Raw genomic sequence first — 17773 nt, 5'->3', positions numbered from 1 at the left:
GGTCAAGTTTTGGGTCTCAATACTGGGCTTGTGGGATCCCTCTGCACCACCATCACCTCAGAGAGGTACCTGAGGAGCCATGCATGAAACCCACTCTGTCTCTATTCTCCCTGACATCCTTCTTGGGAGAGGAAATGTGGCAATGGGGGAACATTTTAGAGGAACAGGGTTTTGTGGGTACAGTCTTCGAATGCCTGGTGAAACAGGATGAACACGTCAGACACTGTGAAATAGAATACAATTCAACATGACATTGATTTCTTTAGGCTTCGGATTAGATTAAATTCTCCAAAACAGAATAGCTACAGGAGCAGGTAATACGTTCTGGTGAGATGGTGCTGTGGATGTTGGTCCTGTCTTCTGACCAGTGAGATGGTCAAAGTCACTGCCCAGGAGGCGTTGTTGCAGAAATGTGGCATTCAGCCCGGCTTCACTCACAGACTGTCCCCACCTCAGGCTTTCACGAGGCAATGGTCTTTGGCAAAAAGCTCCAAGATACGCTGCTTTTGGGGTGATTCAGCCCATTTCCTGGCCCTCACTCACGTGGGGAGCCCAGTAGGAGGAGGTAACCAATATTTGGGATTTTTTTTTTCTCAAAGGTTCTTCTTTGTTTCTGTCTACTGAAGATTTAGCTTGAGGGGTGGAGGTGGGAGGCAGGTACTGATATGGCTGCAGAAGATGTCTAGAACTTGACGATTTCCTGGCATCATGATTATCCCCAAACTCCCTTCCATTGAGACATACATGACAGTGATGTTTGCAAAGACCCTCCTCTCACAACTGTACCCAGACAATGAGGTGTGTGGGGTATGGACTCCAAGTGAGCTGGCTGTGAGCTCACCTGTGTGCTCCCTTACATGAAAGCACCAAGGAAGGAGAGGCTCCATCCCAGGGCTGACCTCCCATGACAGGAGAAAGGAACATGATCTACAAGCCCATCACTGAGGCACTAGCACTCACATTAGTGGCAGCAATAACCCTAGGTTTGGTCCTGACCTGCCTGCATGCTGGGAATGGGTGTACTGGGGGACTTGAGCTCACTGGTATGAGTCTTAATGGAGGACAGGACCATCTTAAGTGAGCCTTGAAAGGCCAGAGGCTCCTCAAACTCTGACTCTTTAAGGAGTTGGTGTGTGTGTGTTTGTGTTTGTGTGTGTGTGTGTGTGTGTGTGTGTGTGTGTGTGTGTGTGTATGTGTGTGTGTGTTATGTGATCTCATGAAAAAAAAATACTGTCCTACAAGGCAACAGAAACAAAGATGGATTCTGACTCTGCCTATGGAAGTACTGTGAATGACTGAGACATCTGGAGACCTGTTGGAGGAAGGTTGCCATGGTGATCCCAAATGCCTGAAGATTGAGGGATGAAGGGAGTCAACTGGAACTAATGCATCTCTTGTCATTCATCCTGTTATCTGGAGCTTTCCCCTGCTCTCTGGCTTGGACTTGCACAGCTTGGGGGATCTGTTATGGGCACCTACAGGCTTCTTAGTGTCTGTAAGAAGTTTTGAGGGCACTTACCTCTTGGGTTATATCTACTTGGTGGGCCCTCTGGAGATGTGTCTCCCAGTCTCTATAGACCCCAGGAGCTTGCAGTGTACCAAGGAGAAGCTGGATGTAAGGCACTTGGGGAAGCAGGAGGGAAGTAGATGAGAGGATGCGACAGCATCCAGGAGCTGCGCAGAATCCTAAGTCCATGGGGTCTCTCTCCCCCAGTTTTTTCACATGCAAGGCAGTTGCTGCCTCCTTACATACCTTGTCCTTTTCTAACACATATTTTCCCTTTGTCTTCAAGAGGGATGAGCCTGGTCTCCAGAAATCTCTCTGACTTCCTGTAAATTTACGTTAGATCCATGTGTTCCCATAGCCACCCCAGGAACTCAGTACGTGGTATTGCCAATTGGCTTGCCTATGACCCTCTCTCTCTCACTTTTGGAAATAAGATGAGATCAGAGACTGGGTCTGGCTGTTCCCAACCTAGGCCCAGAGAAGGAAATTCAATAAACACTTGCTTGTTTGGTGGGGGAGGAGCAGGGATGACAGAGGTTGGGATCTTTGGTGAATCTGTCTCTAGAATCCCATGGAACATTTGGACATGGCATTCTATCTCAGGTTAGGTCTTGATTGAGAGGAAGAGAAGATGACCATCTGTGCCCTTCCATCCTTCTGTTCTAGCAATGCGTAGAGACAGAGTTGATGTGGGGGAAGGAGTTAGAACAAGGAGCATTTATTTGTTCTTGACTAATTGCCAAGATGAAGGCAGTCTGTGAGAAGGGCATTGGAGGGTCAAGGGGAAACCGTGACACCACTTAGCCTGCCTTATTGCCTCTGGTGTCAATACTATGGATTTGGGAATGAACTTCTTTGGCTAGCTAACTTCTAGAACAATGCCCAGAGGAATGATCTGCCCTGGACAGTGTTTTTTCCCCATCCCCCACCCCTGTCCAGATTTTGGAATGTGTAATACATGAGAACTGTCCTATCTCTTATAATGCTAGTCAATGTCTCACCCAAGGAGGGAGCCAAGACTGACAAACCCAGTGGGTCTGAAGTCATCCTTCCCTTCTTGATCAGTTTTGGTTCCAGAAGGATGCAGATGTGGAATCCAGCTTAGACACACAATTATAACATGAAGTTCTTCTTAGGAGCATAGTCAACACCCAAAGAATTTCCCAGCATGCACTGCCCTTGTCAGAGAGAGTAGGCTGGATGATGGTTAAGTGATGAGAATATTGAGAATATCCGAGAGAGCATCAACAGCGATGGAGAAACCAGGTGAGACTCAGCCAGAAACACTGTTAGGTTGTGTGAGGGTGAGACCCTGAGCTCTGTCCTGCCCTCAGGGCCAAGAGGAGGGTTTGCTTGGATCAGCTTTGTGGTACCCAGAGAGAAGGTTAGGAGGCTGGATGCTGGTCAGCAGATCTTCTGGTCAGGCTGCCATCAGCGGTTCAGGAGGAAGAACTTGAGGCTTTGGAAGAAGTTGGACTTCTGCCTTTGCTTCTGCTTCTTTTTGATGATGGGCACCCACACCAGCCCACACACCAGCATCATGAGTCCCAAGGACAGGAAGGCAGGGCCTATCATCTTGAGGACGGGTACAACCTTATTCTTCTCATTCAAGATGTAGGCCACACAGGTAATGGCCACACCAAAGAGCAGAATGGCAGCTCCCACTGACATGATGATGATGGGTTTGCGGTAGATTTCCCAGTTGCTCCTGGGGGTGGTGGTCCAGACAGACTCACTCCTGGAGCTGATGCACAGGGAGCTGGCTGTCTGGCTGGGCAGCAGGTCCTTGGACTCTGGAGACTTCTCGTCTACCTCCAGGGCCGTGGGGAGCACCTCCATCGTCATGGCTGTTCAAGACCAGGCACCTAGTATTGGCAACAGTTAGAAAGGATGGTGAGGCCAAAGGAGTCCTTTCCCATACTTCCTGTACTCAGAGTCCCTCTCCAGCCTGGCTCTCAGTAGAAGGGATTACGGTGTGTGTGTGTGTGTGTGTGTGTGTGTGTGTGTGTGTGTGTGTGAGCACGTTGAAGTTAATGGTAAATCCAGGTGAGATCATCATAAATAAAAATCCCTCCCTGGCTGGGGAATGGCTCATTAGGTAAAATGCTTGCTCTGCAAGTGTGAGAATTTGCATTTGGTTCCCCAGCACCCATTGGAAAAGCAGACATGGCAGCTCATTGGGGTGGAGGTTGGAATGGAGATATGGAGTCCTGGGAGCTTGCTGGCCAGCGAGCCTGGCAAAAATTGGCAAGCTTTAGGTTCACCAAAAGAGCCCATCTCAAAAACTGAGTTGGAGAGCAAGTGAGGAGGACCCTTATTGTCACCCTCCGGCCCCCAACATACATTCACATACGCTAGCGTGCCCATCCACACTCGTGAACACAGACACGCATATAGCTCACACACAAACTCAAAGAAGTGATGATACAAGGTCGTATTTTTTTCTTCTTCTTTTGTTTTCTAAGACAGACAGAAACTCATCCTGTGATCTAGGTCAACATTGTGAATTTGCAATCCTCCTGGCTCTCCATGCTGAGTGCTGGGGTTGCAGGCAGGTGCCACCACCCTGAGCTGATAACATGACACTCTAATAATTACCTTTCCTACTTAAACCAGCGAGCAGTGGCATGTAAGAACAAGCACAAACCACAGTCTATTGAGTGGTGTGTCATTTTCAAGGCCAAACCTTCTCTAGCTGTGTTGTGTGATCTCAAGTGAGTTGTTAACCTCTCTGTGCTTCTGTTTTCTTATCTACAAAATGAGAGTAACGACATTAGTTCCCCTCACAGGGGTTTCAAAAGGGTTAAAGCAGAGCAGGTGTGGGCTGCACTGGATTGATGCCCAGCATATTCTGGGTACTTGGTAAGTGATGCCATTTGCCTGTTGGGATGGCCATGTTCTACCCTTACTCGCTTGGGTGCCTGTGTCTGTTTAACTCTTTACTCACCAGACTGAAGCAACACCATAACACCATGCACTGATCATTAGTCCCATTTTACAGATTAGAAAGCTGAGGCTTGGAGAGGTGAGTTAATTAGTTGGGAAGAGCTCGGGTTTTCACCTGCAGGTCAGTGCCTCTCCAAGCACCTGAGATTTCATGAGCTTTATCCACTAAGGAATCTTAGCTTCACAGTGTGTCACGTGACCTTCTGGCCTGTAAATTTACCACTCCCCGTGATGAAACTGCTGAGGCAGGGCTGAACCTTCCCGTTTGCTTCAGTTTGGATTTGGCTGAATGCGTCCCCCAGGGTTCCTGGTAAGGTTGAGAGCGTGGCACCTTAACCTGACTGTGTTGTGCAGGGTGGGGCCTTGGGGAGGTAGCTAAATTAGAAGAGGTTGTCTGTGATTAGGTCCTTGTGCATTTCTCAGAAAAGGAGGAGAGGCCAGACACGTCTGAGTAATTCCCTGTGCAGACCTGGGACTTCGCCAATAAGGAGTCACTAACAGATTCAGACCCTTGTACCTTCTAAACTGAACTAAGTAAACACACTTTCTCTCTAAAGTAGCTGGTTGCAGCTATTTCATCACAGGAACCGAAGACGTGCTTGTATATAATCTAAGGGCCTGGAATCCAGCTCAACTGCCTCCTCTCTAGACCGCTCAGTCCCAGGGGCTCCCTTATCTCCTGTTCTCCATTCAGGGGACACAGATTCTCATGTGAGTGAAGCGATTCAGATCTGCGGAGAAGCCCTGCCTGCCTGCCAGCAATGGCTCCATCAGATCAGTGTGTTCTCACGTCCCTTCAGTGTGGGATTGAAGCCTCTCAAACTGGAAGTGCGTTCCAGTGCAAATGCCCACTGCAGTAAGGTAACAAGAAATGAATAACTGGCGGAAGATGCTTTCCCCACTGTGGACAGCTTTTGTTTGAGAGGAAGGAAAGGATAAGAAGGTCCTGAGGTTTGCCCCACATCACCATGATGTGTCTGGTACTGTGTTCCACACACAAGAGATTTGTCGGTAAACTTTTGACAGAATGAGTGAGCTCGGAACACACCCTCCTCTGCTTGCCTTCCTTCCTTCCTTCCTTCCTTCCTTCCTTCCTTCCTTCCTTCCTTCCTTCCTTCCTTCCTTCCTTCCTTCCTTCCTTCCTCCCTCCCTCCCTCCCTCCCTCCCTCCCTCCCTCCCTCCCTCCCTCCCTCCCTTCCTCCCTCCCCTCCTTTCTCTGGTTCACTACAACAAACCCAGACCCACCCTACCTGTGCAGTATGAGTTCCCCTCAGGGCTTCTTGTGCAACAAAGTCAGAGCCTTCGGTATTCACACAGGTGCCAGTGTAGAACTGGGAGACGCCCCCCCCCCCCCCCCCCCCCGCAGCAGCCAGAATACCGGCGAAGGTGGGCTGTTCATCGCAAACCCGTAAAGGGTTCCTTTTACCCAGCCCAGTTATGGTGCTTGCGAAAGGGCCTGAGACAGACCCGATGATGGAGGCAGGATGCATTTGCCACCTCCGGAGTAAAAAGGCTGCTCTGGGTAAAGGAGAGCTGTCTGGAGCTGGGGACTCCCAAGTCCCAGTGCCCTGGGAACGACCCTCCTTAATCAGGACCCCTCACCCAGTGCTTTTCTTCTTCAGTCTTCCTACCATGCTGGTTTCAACCTGATCCCTTCCACTTCCCTTACTCCACCCATTGCGGCTCAGCCTGGACCTGATCACGGGGTTATTTTCCAACACCTCATAGCACAATGCCCACAGCTTCCACTTTCTAGATTAAGCAGTTAACGACCCCTCCCCACTACCGGAGGAAATAGAAAACATAACATTACCAAAGCCATTAGAATTTAGATAATCACATTCAGATGCACTCCACCGAGAAGGGATATTTGGGTCTTGGCTCTCAAAAACTGCATGGTGTTTTCGTAACCATAGGCACAGGGATGCTTGCTTCCTTTGGGAACAGCAGTGTATTTGCATAAACTAAGCCATCATTTAAAAGGTGATCTTCTCTCCTGTGGGATGGGGGCAGGGAAGAGACATAAAAGACGCTGGAAAACCTTAGGGGTGCTTATTGTAACCTGTGGTCATTGGAGGGTGTTTGGGTCTTCCTCGGGATTTCCCTGGGTACCCATTCATAGCACTTCTCAGGGAAGAACCAGGGCGGACACACTGATGTTGGAGAGGTTGAAGTTGAGAGGAGGGGGCAGTGGTTCTTAGTTGTACCTGGGAAAAGAGCTGAGGCTGGACCATGATCAAAATATATTTACGAAAAGATTTTAATCAGAAAAAAAAGATTGGAACAGCTGTGAAACAGATAACTCACCAAAAACATTGGTGTCCTGTCATCAGTACCCCCGGCAGAGACAATGGCTAGAAATTCCAGGGGGATTTCTTACCCAAGAAGGGAGTGAAAACACAAAGGAAAAGAACCTGGAGACAGATTGTCCTGGGTGAGTGCAATCTGAATCCAATGACTGGTGTGCTTTTCAGAGGAAGGGAAACAGAAAGGTGACATGGAGAGGGAAAGCCTTGGTGGAGAGAGGTGGTCATTGTTTTATGGCCGATTTTAAAAAGTCCTAGACAATGCAGGGGTGAACCTGGACAAGACGTGTAAGGCTAGTGAAAGGCTCCAGGATTGGGCCTCAGAACCAACATAGATTTGAATGTCTGTTGCCTTCAGGGCAGTAATTTGAGAAGGACCTGTGGCTCCCTGAGGTTAGGAAGCCTGAAGGGGGTTTAGTGGTGGGTGGAGCTGGGCGGTGGCAAGCTGCTGCTGTCTTCAGAAGGGGAGAGGCTCCCATAGAGGGTTCTCACACAGAGGCAGAGAGTCTTGGCTACCAGATTCCACTTAGATAAGATTCGAAACCAAATAAAGCTATCTTTGCTGGGAGAGGCCAGAAGACCCGCTGCTTGGGGTTGTGGGTAGATGCTAGAAATGGGTACTGAGGCAATTTGGGGGCTGCTGGCAGTGTCCCTGTGCCTGACCTGGCAGCTGTTCTCAAAGTCAGCTCACAGTGTCAGTGTGGCTGTTTTCTGTGTGTATAATGTTGGGCCCCCGAAATGTTACACTAAGAACATTACAAAGCATAGCTCAGTGTAATCCTTTCTTGAGATTCTGATGAGGACAAGTTAGGGATAGCTAGAGAAATCTGATCCTAGGCTGGATGAATCTTCCCCTCAGGGTGAATTATTTCCCTTCCTTTCTAACTCTCAGATGCACCCTTAGAGACCTGTGGCTTCCGGTCCACTAACCAGTGTGGCTTTACCTACATGACTCATGGCCTGTGGAGGGGAGGAAAAGGAATGTTCCTGAAGGGACTAAATACAGCAGCAAAGGTAGCCTCTGCCTTCTGTTACAGTAGATTCTTCTAGTGCGTTACAGTTTTAATTACAGTTACTCATTTCAGTAAGAATATTTTACTCTGCGATTGACCTACATAGTTGAACATACTTTTGAAATACAATGTGAGGATTTCTGGGGTGAGCTTTTTGTTTGTTTAGGACAGGTTCTCACTGTGTGACCTGACTGACCTGGAACTCACTATGTAGACCAGACTAGCCTTGAATTCGTAGAGATCTGCCTGCTTTTGCCTTCCCACTGTGGTGATTAAAGGCATGCCCCACCACACCCAGCTTTCCAATACACTGTTCTGATCTGCATATATAGTTGGATCTCAGCATCCACAGATTCAACCCACTTTGGATTTAAACGAATAATAATTTGAGAACAATTTTATTTGTACTGACCACACAGACTTTTCTCCTTATGGTTACTTCCTAAACAGTATCACAGAACAACAATGTACATTTATGACGATGATTACCTCACGAAAAACGAATGAAGAACACCACAGAAGGCCCCAGACTGCATTATATCCAGAGCTACAGGCAAACAGGAAGAAGACAGCCAGGAGGCAGACATTTCCCCTTGGGACACAGCATAACACAATTACGTAGAGAGGACTCAGACCATTTAGAGTATACAGGAGGATGTGTGTTTGCTGCTAATCAGATTTTGCACCATCTTATATGTGTCTTGTATGTCCTTAGATTTTAGTATTATGGTGGTGATCCCGGGACCAGCTTCCCAACAGGTGCCAAATTAAATCAGAGTAATTAACATATCTACTCCCTTAAACATTTTAGAACTTCTTTGTGGTGAGAACATTTAAAATCACTTAGTTTTTTTTTTTTGTTTTTGTTTGTTTGTTTGTTTTTTTGTTTCCTCTGTCAGAATCTCTTGTAGCCTAGGCTGGGGAATTTTCCACAAAGTTCCAAGGATGGCCTGGAACTCCTGACCCTCCTCCTCTCACATCCTGAGTGCTAGAAATACAGTCATGCACCAACACACCTCACCAGTCTAGACATTTTGACTACTGAAAACAGTTCAGGCCTTTTATGTGCCAGGGACAGAGCTGGGCACCAGACAGACCAAATCCAGGAGAATTTGGTGGCAGATGTTGGCGCTTACACGTGGGGCAAGCCGGAGAGGAACATGGATGGCGGCAAGCATTCGCTTTTAAGGCACACTGCAGAACACTGACAGAGTGATGCCAGTCCTGGGGACCTTCAGAAGAGCTTCTGGAAAAAAGAGCTTATAAGAAGAAAGCTAATGGACCTATCAGGGGTTTAGGTAAAGGTAGGCAGAGGGGAGAATGTCACACTGAGGGACTTGTGAGGGACAGCGTGCAGAATTCAACTCAGTCATAGGCAAGAATGCTTGTTGGGTGGAAAGTCAGAGGACTGCTGAATGATGAGCCTGGGCATGGAGGCAGAAGCCTGAACCCAGAGACAAAGCCTCTTACAGGCAGTTGCTCAGGTGAGAGACAGGGCAGCCTGATACTTGTCTGTAGCCATGGAGATGGGGAGATGCGCATAGCTTGGACGCTTAGGAAGCACAGAGTGGAGCTGGCAGTGTGTGATGGAAGGTACTGGCTAGCTGTGGTTACCACCTGTTGGTAAACAGACTGCAGACCTAATTAATAAATAATTAATTTTTGTGGTGTTGGGAGTTGAATCCAGGGCCTCACACATGCTGGGCAAGTGATCTACCACTGAGTTACACCCACACCTCCAGTGTGCTTGCTACACACTCTTGTTGGCTCTCTGTCTCTGTCTCTATCTCTCTCTTTTGAGACAGAGTCTTGTTGACTTGCCCAGGATAGACTAAAGCTTGCAATCTTCCTGCCTCAGCATCCTCCCAAATAGCTGGAATTACAGGTGTGCACCACCAAGCCCAGCTAAAATTTTAAAATATGTATTATTTTTTTATTTTCAGATTTCTTATTTTTAAGTATGTGAATGTTCGGCCTGCATGTATGTATGTGGACTGTGTGTATATCTGGTGTCTGAAGAATCAGAAGAGGGTGCCATAGCCCTTGGAACTGGAGTTATGGATGGTCATAAGCCGCTATGTGGGTGCTGGGAATAGAACCAGGTCGTCGGCAAGAATAGCAAGTGCTCTTAATCCTGCTAAACCATCTCTCCAGCTCCAAGAGCCCCTGCTCACCACGTTTGAAGAGTTTACAAGAATATTTTGTAATACATTACAATTGCACAAAAGAAGAATTTTGGAATCTTAAACAAGTAGTTCATTTTCTTTTCTTTCATTTTTTTTTGGGTGGGGGAGTGCTGCTAAACTGGTAGTTTATGTGTTGTCCACTGCTGCTTCTGTTTTGTAATTTCAGTGGATTCAACAGAGCATGCAGAGGCAGCAAGACCTCAAACATTCATTACAGCGGTTAGCCTCTGCTAGAAGCCATCAGGGAGCAGGTAAAGAGTGTCAGCAGGAAGCAGCGGAGGGATAGGCAAGAGGAGGGATGTGACCTCAACTGCATGACTGCACAGTAGGTAGATCGCTCTGGCTGCAGGATGGAGAGGTACAAAGGAAGCCAGAAAGTATGGAGAGTGATTTAGGGGCCCTTGCAAGCAGTTCAGGTGGGAGGCAGGGCAGCTTGGTGTTTGGTTGTAGCCATGGAGATGGAAGAAGGTACACAGACTAGAAGTTTATTGGAGAGTGGAGCTAGCCGGACAAGATGGGAAGATAACTATGAGCCCAAGTGCAAAGTGCTCAGGGAAAACATTAAGGTTTGGCTGGGGGGTCCCAGTTAACAGAGACAGGTGGAAAACACCACACACACTGTTGCCAGATTAGAGAAAGGATGTTCTGTTGGATTTGAACTTGAGCTAGGAAACAAATATTTTTAAAAGTAGAAAGTGTACCTTCAGTATTACACAGGGCACTTATACCATCAGAATGCTTACTGTTTTTCTGAAACTCAGATTTAAGTCTGGCCTTGGTACATTAAATTTGGAAGCCCTATGACAGATGTGCCATGATTCTCAAATGAGGGGAAGTTTCTATTATGAGGGTGATAAAGCAGAGCCTGGAAGCACATTGGGGATCTGGGATGATGTTTCGTAGTGTTTATGGATGAAGGAAGGAGTGCTCCCTTCCTGAGGGCTCTGGGGGAAGAGTATATGGCAGACAGTGGCTCTGTTTGTCCACATTTAATTCAAGTCAAAGGAAAGAATCGATATCATGGGAAGGTTGAAAGAGTTGGGGAACTTATTTATGAGAGACTCTGAGGTCCAGAAGACCCCAAGGGAAGGAATTCAGAAACAATAGAGGGATCAGTGGCATAGGAACATCGTGGGAATATTCTGAAAGCCATTGCTGAAAGATGATTGTTTCTTTTGTTTTGGAAACAGATGGGGTCAATAGGTGGGTCATTATTGTTATTTTTTTTCATATATGTTTACGTGGGCATGCATGTGCCACAGCTAATGTGTTGAAGTCAGATGACAGCTTGTGGAAGTAGGTTCTGATCCTCCACCACGCGGATCCCTGGACAGAACACAGGGCGACAGGCTCCGTGACAAGTGTCTTGACTGATTGAGCCATCATATGCCGGCCCTGGGCCATTCTCTCTGTCTCTCCCTCTCCCTCTCCCTCTCCCTCTCCCTCTCCCTCCCTCCCTCCCTCCCCCTCTCCCTCCCTCCCTCCCTCCCTCCCTCCCTCCCTCCCTCCCTCCCTCCCTCCCCCCTCTCTTTCTTAAAGCAGGGTCTCAATATGTAGCTCTAGTTGGGTGGGAACCTACTATACAGACCAGGTTGGTCTTGAACTCACAGAGCTTTGCCTGTGTCTGCCTCCTAACAACCTGGGCTATTGTTATTAAGGAAGATTCCACAAGAATTTATGCAACAATTCCCTAGATCATCAACAGATGAAGACTAGCGTTATTAAAATTGCCTCTGAGTGGAAGAGTCAGTTCCTTTTTTCAGGGTCTGTTAGACATGGAGTTAAGAAGTTGCCTTTGAAGGGGCTGGAGAGATAGCTTAGTAGTTAGCACTGGCTGCTCTTCCAGAGGTCCTGAGTTTAATTCCCAGCAACCACATGGTGGGTCACAGCCATATATAATAGAATCTGATGCCCTCTTCTGGCATGCAGGTAAATATGCAGAACATATTCACACATAAAATATAAATAAATAATTGAATTTAAAAAATAGAAGCGGTCATTGGCTTTAAAAACTTTAGTTTCGCCCCTAAGGAAATCATCAAAAGGGATCATTTCCCCTCAAGCGTGGAATAGCAGAAGTGTGGCTGAAGGTAACAGGTATGTTCAATATATTCTAGGGATCTGTCTCTCTCAAAAAATCAAATATGGCCGGGCGTTGGTGGCGCACGCCTTTAATCCCAGCACTCGGGAGGCAGAGCCAGGCGGATCTCTGTGAGTTCGAGGCCAGCCTGGGCTACCAAGTGAGCTCCAGGAAAGGCGCAAAGCTACACAGAGAAACCCTGTCTCGGAAAACCAAAAAAAAAAAAAAAAAAAAAAAAAAAATCAAATATGGACAAGATATTCTCAGATCCATCACCAGACCAAAAAAAAAAAAAGGAACGCAAACACCCATGAAAAAGTGATTGAAAGTGATCGACATTGGCGTTCGACAAGACGGTGTAAATCAAACCCCAAGGAGACACCACCACACATTCACTAGAGTGGTTAAAATGTCAAAATCTCCCAACATCACATTTGTCACTTGGTGTGTAGACCAACCAGAGATTTCCTGCATTGTTGCGCAAACTAGGAGTCTCACGAAGTTAAGCACACACCTGTCCCTTGACCTAGCTGTTTTACTTCTAAATATTAAACACATATGTAAACAAAAAAATCAAACAAAAATTGATGTATAAGACTATTTGTAGAAGCTTGCATTGGGGAAGGGCAATAAATTGGGCATGTTTGCACAACGGGACGCTTCAACTTCTGACACATATAACATTATGTATGCATGAGTCTCTCAAAGACATACTGGAAACAGAAATCAGTAACAAAAGAGCACAAACACTGTACATTTCCATTTCTATGATGTTCTAGAGTAGCTAAGAACCAACTAAGCTGACAAAGCTCAGAACGGCGCAGGTATGGAGGAAGCAGCTAGAAGATGCTCAGGGTGCTTTCTCGGGCAGATGGGAGTGCACCTTCTAGTCAGTTCCTACCTGCCTCTGTGTACCTGGAGGAATATAGAGATGCCTCTGTGAGATGGGAGAGAACTGGTGTCTGTGAAGGGGAAGGTTGGGCTTTTTCCTCATACATTCACATATTGATTCTCCAGTCAATGGCTTGTTGCGGAAGATATGCCAGGCCGAGAGTGATAATGAGTGTCCAAGATAATACGGGCTGAATATGTTTTTCCTGCAGTAGAGTCCAAAGTGCCTGCAATGCATCACTTAATGGGAGGAATTGTAAGGGGCGTAAGTGAATCATCACCCTGAAGATGACTGGATATGGCTATCTTTGTGGTTCCAGAAGCTCTTTCTTCCCCAGTCCCTTGGGGCTGGAGCAAAAATCTCAACTTCCTGTGCTGTCTAGCATTGGCTCAGAACTTTGCTAAATGGTTAAATAAATAGAGGAGTTTTGGCAGGGGAGGATAGGGCTTTGCAGGTGTCTGCAAAGCAGTTTACTCAGAGAGTTGGTTTTTTTTTTTTTCTTCCAGTTTTGGTTGGAGCCATTGAGGGTTGAAATCTGGCTGGCTTTGTCTGGCTAGATCGCTGGCCCTGTTCCTTCCCACGCACCTGTTGTAAACCATCACCTCCCATCGTAGAGCAAGCAGCTGGTACGGTGGCAGTTGAGAGGCAGCTGGTGGGAGGTAGGACAGACCTATGTCCCTTACCTTGCCCTTCCAGTCTCTAATCAAGGCTCTCCCCTCACTAAGACTCCCCCCGCCCCCCCCCCCCCCCCCGGTGGCCTAGGTTCATAACAGACTCCATGTCAACACGAATACTAACTACCATTCACTCCCTCTTGCTGTGTGCCAGGGATGTGCTGTTTGGCTTTCCCAAGCCCTTCCAGCAAGGCACTGAGGGACGTGCAACTACCCCACCCCACTTCATTTCACAGAGGAGAAACTCAAGATCAGGGAGTGTTGAGCAATTAGGCGAATAGAAAGACAAGGTTGAAAATGTGGGTCTGGGTGTCTGCGGCTCCAGAGCCCAAGTCCGGGTTGATCCTACTCTTGGGGGGGGCAGTTTTGTTTTTCATTTTTTAAATCGAGGCAACAGTGAGAAGGGAAGACACCTTAACTGGAGCACAGTCAATGCACAGAACTTCCATGACGGGTGTTTGGGTGAGGGGTGACGGGTGGGGGTGGGGGTAGGCCTCACTGTGATAAGCTGAGGAGACATGGCATGAGAGGGTGAGTCCTGAGTTGGGACCAGTGGGGCAGTAAGAGGACTGTGGCAGAATGGCCACAAAGTCACCACCGTCGCCATGAAAGACACAGTGTCTGGCATCTGGTGCTTTCTTTAGCTGGAGAGTCTCTGAGTTCTCCTAGCACTCTGAGAGGGGTACAATTAGCATCATTCCCATTTTACAGATTAGGAAACCGAGGCTCCCAGAGGCTTGACCTCCAATCCTGGTATTTTATGTTCTTTCAAGGGGATAGAACTTGACTTTTTTTTCTTCACTCTCTTCCTTTCTAGAACCCTGCTGCTCTATAGCTGCCTGCCTTTGCTTTAGAATTCACTTCCTAGCTCGTCCATGGTGCCACGGCTTTTGTCCAAATGAGCTGAAATGTGGGCTCAGTACAAATGGGGTTCTCATATCCAGTAAATGCAAGGACAAAGTGGTTAGCCGAATTCGATTTCAAATCAACAATAGATACTTTTCAGCATTAGAATGATCTAACACCGATTTGGATATCACATACCCCCAAACGTATCCATTGTTGACTAAAAATTCAAGCAGAACTGGGTGCCCTGTGCACCACACACTTAGTTACCTCAGTGTTCACAGAGGCCGCACAGTGCTGCTTCACTCAGGCCTGGAGTTATCTGACTCCCCTGTCCCTCCTCCCCAGACCCTTCCACCTAAAGAGCTCTGATAGGAACTGGGCTATTCTGGGAATTGCAAGGACCTGGTGACATGGAGGGGAGGAGAGGGCACAGATGACCTCAGAGTAGGGAGGCTGGCCCAGCCAGCAGACTGGTAGGGAGAGCGGAAGGCAGGCCACCGGCTTTGCATAGTGGAATGGCAATGATTTCATATTCCTGGGCAGGACCCAGGGTGGGTGGGAAGCAGATCTCTCTCTCTCTCCCTGAATTTCCTGGGGTCACCCTGCTCAGCTCCTGCTGCCTCATGCTCATCCCCAGGGTCTTTATCTCCTCCCGCTGCACTGCCCCACTTCCAGGAGTTCATTTGGTGATGTCTACTCCCCTGATAAGGTGTGTGTGGCCCTGTGCCTGGCTTGATAGTGTAGAGACTCGAGCGTGTGGAGTATGTTGCTGCTGTCAACATGGCCTCGTCATCATCTGTCCCCAGCTCACAGCACCCTCAGGAAGGGGACTCTCTTCTCTAAGGTCAGAGCTAGCTGGAGGACGCCACTCACCTTCCTCTTCAGGCCACGCGACTAGTGCATGGGCCCTGTGGGGCTGGCTACAGGGTGGAAAAACAGCTCTGGGGATGTGATGTGTGATTACATTTGGCTTTACTGAGGGGCGGAGTCCCCGTGGCCCTCCTCTGCCTGAGCAAGCAGAGGCTTTGTCTGGGTTTTTATGTACCTGTCTTGCTCCCTCCTTTCTGAAATGAAGACTGCCCAAGCCAGGGTACTTCACCTTGTTTCCCTGGCACCTGCCCAGGGTGCCAGCCACACCTGCAGGAAGGAGGGACAGACCGGCAGCTGCTGAGGTTGGATGTAGGATGCCCAGGGGACAGGCAGTCTGTACCCAGTACTCTGGGGTCTATGGGTGTCCTTGCACTTCACAATTGGGCGCTTTTGCTCCCGCTAGGACAGAGGGTCCCTGCTTACTCCTTCCCTTTAATGGCTTCCAAGGGCGGAAGGCTAGAGTTCCCCAAGCAGGGTGGCCTTCTCTGCACATGGTATCTTTTTTCCAGGTGTACAGTAAGAGGCACCCCGGCTCACTCCACTTCTGCCTGTCTTTCAGGGCAGTCCCAGCAGCCTGCTTGAAGCTGACTTCATCCCATCCCATCTCTGATAGTCACACTGCTTTCCAACTCCACTTCGGAGACTTAACATACTCTAAAGCAAACTTCAAACCTTCCTCCTTCCTGGGAGACACAGCGAAGGGCTGGGGGTGGGGTGGGGGTGGAGGGCTGTCTTTTCACTACTTACCCTGCACAGTGTCCCGGGGGAAGATGGGGGACCTGGGACTCGGTCGGCACTCACGCGGGGAAGAAGCTGGCAATGAGTTTCTGCTCAAGTCCTTCATCCCAGCTCGAGGAAGCCACCCTGGCCACATCCAGAGTCAGTGTGCTGCAAATCCCAGCCACTGAGCAGACTCCGGCAGGCAGGGATGAGCTCACCAGGATGTGGCCTAATGGGTTAACTCTTTGCAAGCTGTTGGCACGGGCACTTGGATGTGGCTTTCTCAGCTCTGCTCAGCCACTATTAGATAAATCTTGTGAAAAATTAATGAAGCTTTTCTGCAGTGTGCCTTTGAGCTTCAGTAGAAGTGTGTATTTGGCTGGTGGCGGATGGGCAGGATGACTCCTGACCTAGGCTCAGCAGGCCTTGGAGGTTCTGGGTTGGAGGAGGCTTGAGGTGGTGGTAGGTTGGTTACCTGTTCTGTCTGGTTCAGAGCCTGCTGAAACTGTGTTTGGGGCAGGAGTGGTAGTGAGATCTGGGCCTCTCTACCTGCTTTGGATGTTGGAGGAGTTGTGTAGACCTAGGGAAACAACTTTAGTTCCAAGATGGGAGGAATGCCTCTTGGAACATCTCAGTACTCACACTCATGATGGTCCCCTTCATGGCAAAATGCCAGGAGCCTAGGTGTCTCTTGGGGGTGGGGGTGGGGCGGTGGCAAAGCAGCTCCCTTTTGTTTCTCTCATCTGGCCCAATAGTACCCCCCCCACACACACACACTGCTCTTTTTGTGTGACAGTTATACTTGTGAAGATAAGCAAGGAAATCATGGCAAGTGGCAGAAAGTCTTCCGCTGTGTAACCCCATCAGCCTGTGCTTGGGGAAGCTGGTGTAAGCTGTTGGGTTGCTAGTTCTGAAGACGTCGGTGGCTATCCTGTGGTCAACAATATTATCTAAGATTCTGGTGGCCAGATTGATTGCTGTCCTCCCGACTATCCTGAGACCATAGGAGTCATTGCTAGTGGGGCAGTGCGGCAGTGGGGAGACCTTGCTACTAGCAATGGTATATTGGGTGGGTGGGCTTCCTCTGTGGACTGTAAAATGGCTCTTCAAAGAGCTCCCCAGAGGAGCTTAAGGTCAAGATCAAAGCCGTGGGCTCTCCTGCCTCAGGTGTCTTGATTTCCTGGACTTGCAAAGGTGGGAAGAATTCTGGCTGAGGAAGTCCTTGCAGGGAAAGGGGTCAGGTCTGTGGGCAATGCTCGGCTCTTCTGGGAAAGCTGAACACTTCTGCTTAGGGAGTCGACAGCTAGTCGGGAGGGCTCAGGGCAGTTGGATTAGGAATTCAGTGGATGTCACTTCTCTGATGTTGGTGCCTCTGACTTGATGCTCAGACCACCGTATAAAACTGGAGGTATCAAGTGCCAAGGAGCCCTGGGATAAATTGCTCTGCAATGCAGACAAGACCTTATTTTTCTTGAAATTCAGATTTCTATCTATGCTTCCTTCTTTTTCTTCTGCAGGGTTGGGTGTGGCTGTGTGGTGCAGAACTAACCATCAATAAGAGTTAATCCCTAAGTCCTAATCGATTTCTTCTTCTATGCTAGCCATTATTCTAGGCATTTTATCTATATAATAAATCACTATTTACTACAGAGCCCCATGTGGCAGGTAATGAGGTATATTGCTATTCTCTGTTTGGCCTTGTACAAATTAGTTCTCTAAGCTTTAATTTA

At 48.3% G+C, this 17773-nt stretch overlaps 1 protein-coding gene across 1 annotated transcript; it reads right to left on the bottom strand.

Moving 5' to 3' along the window:
* Positions 1 to 1130: 1130 nt before the first annotated feature.
* Pirt (phosphoinositide interacting regulator of transient receptor potential channels) lies at positions 1131 to 16220 on the bottom strand. The gene is made up of 2 exons (XM_006973517.4): positions 16071 to 16220; positions 1131 to 3372 (listed from the first exon to the last, which is right to left on the bottom strand). The coding sequence occupies exon 2, from the start codon at positions 3350 to 3352 to the stop codon at positions 2939 to 2941; it is 414 nt and encodes a 137-aa protein (XP_006973579.1). The 5' UTR covers positions 3353 to 3372; positions 16071 to 16220; the 3' UTR covers positions 1131 to 2938.
* Between the last annotated feature and the right edge of the window lie 1553 nt (positions 16221 to 17773).

Source organism: Peromyscus maniculatus, chromosome 8 (genome assembly GCF_049852395.1).
Source record: "Peromyscus maniculatus bairdii isolate BWxNUB_F1_BW_parent chromosome 8, HU_Pman_BW_mat_3.1, whole genome shotgun sequence".
Taxonomy (NCBI): domain Eukaryota; kingdom Metazoa; phylum Chordata; class Mammalia; order Rodentia; family Cricetidae; genus Peromyscus; species Peromyscus maniculatus.
Note: the sequence above shows the minus strand (reverse complement) of the source record. Positions and strands in the feature narration are given on the sequence as shown.

Bases quoted from the DNA above. Each gene is read 5' to 3' on its own strand.
- Pirt (XM_006973517.4), bottom strand. From the start codon at position 3,352: ATGACGATGGAGGTGCTCCCCACGGCCCTGGAGGTAGACGAGAAGTCT.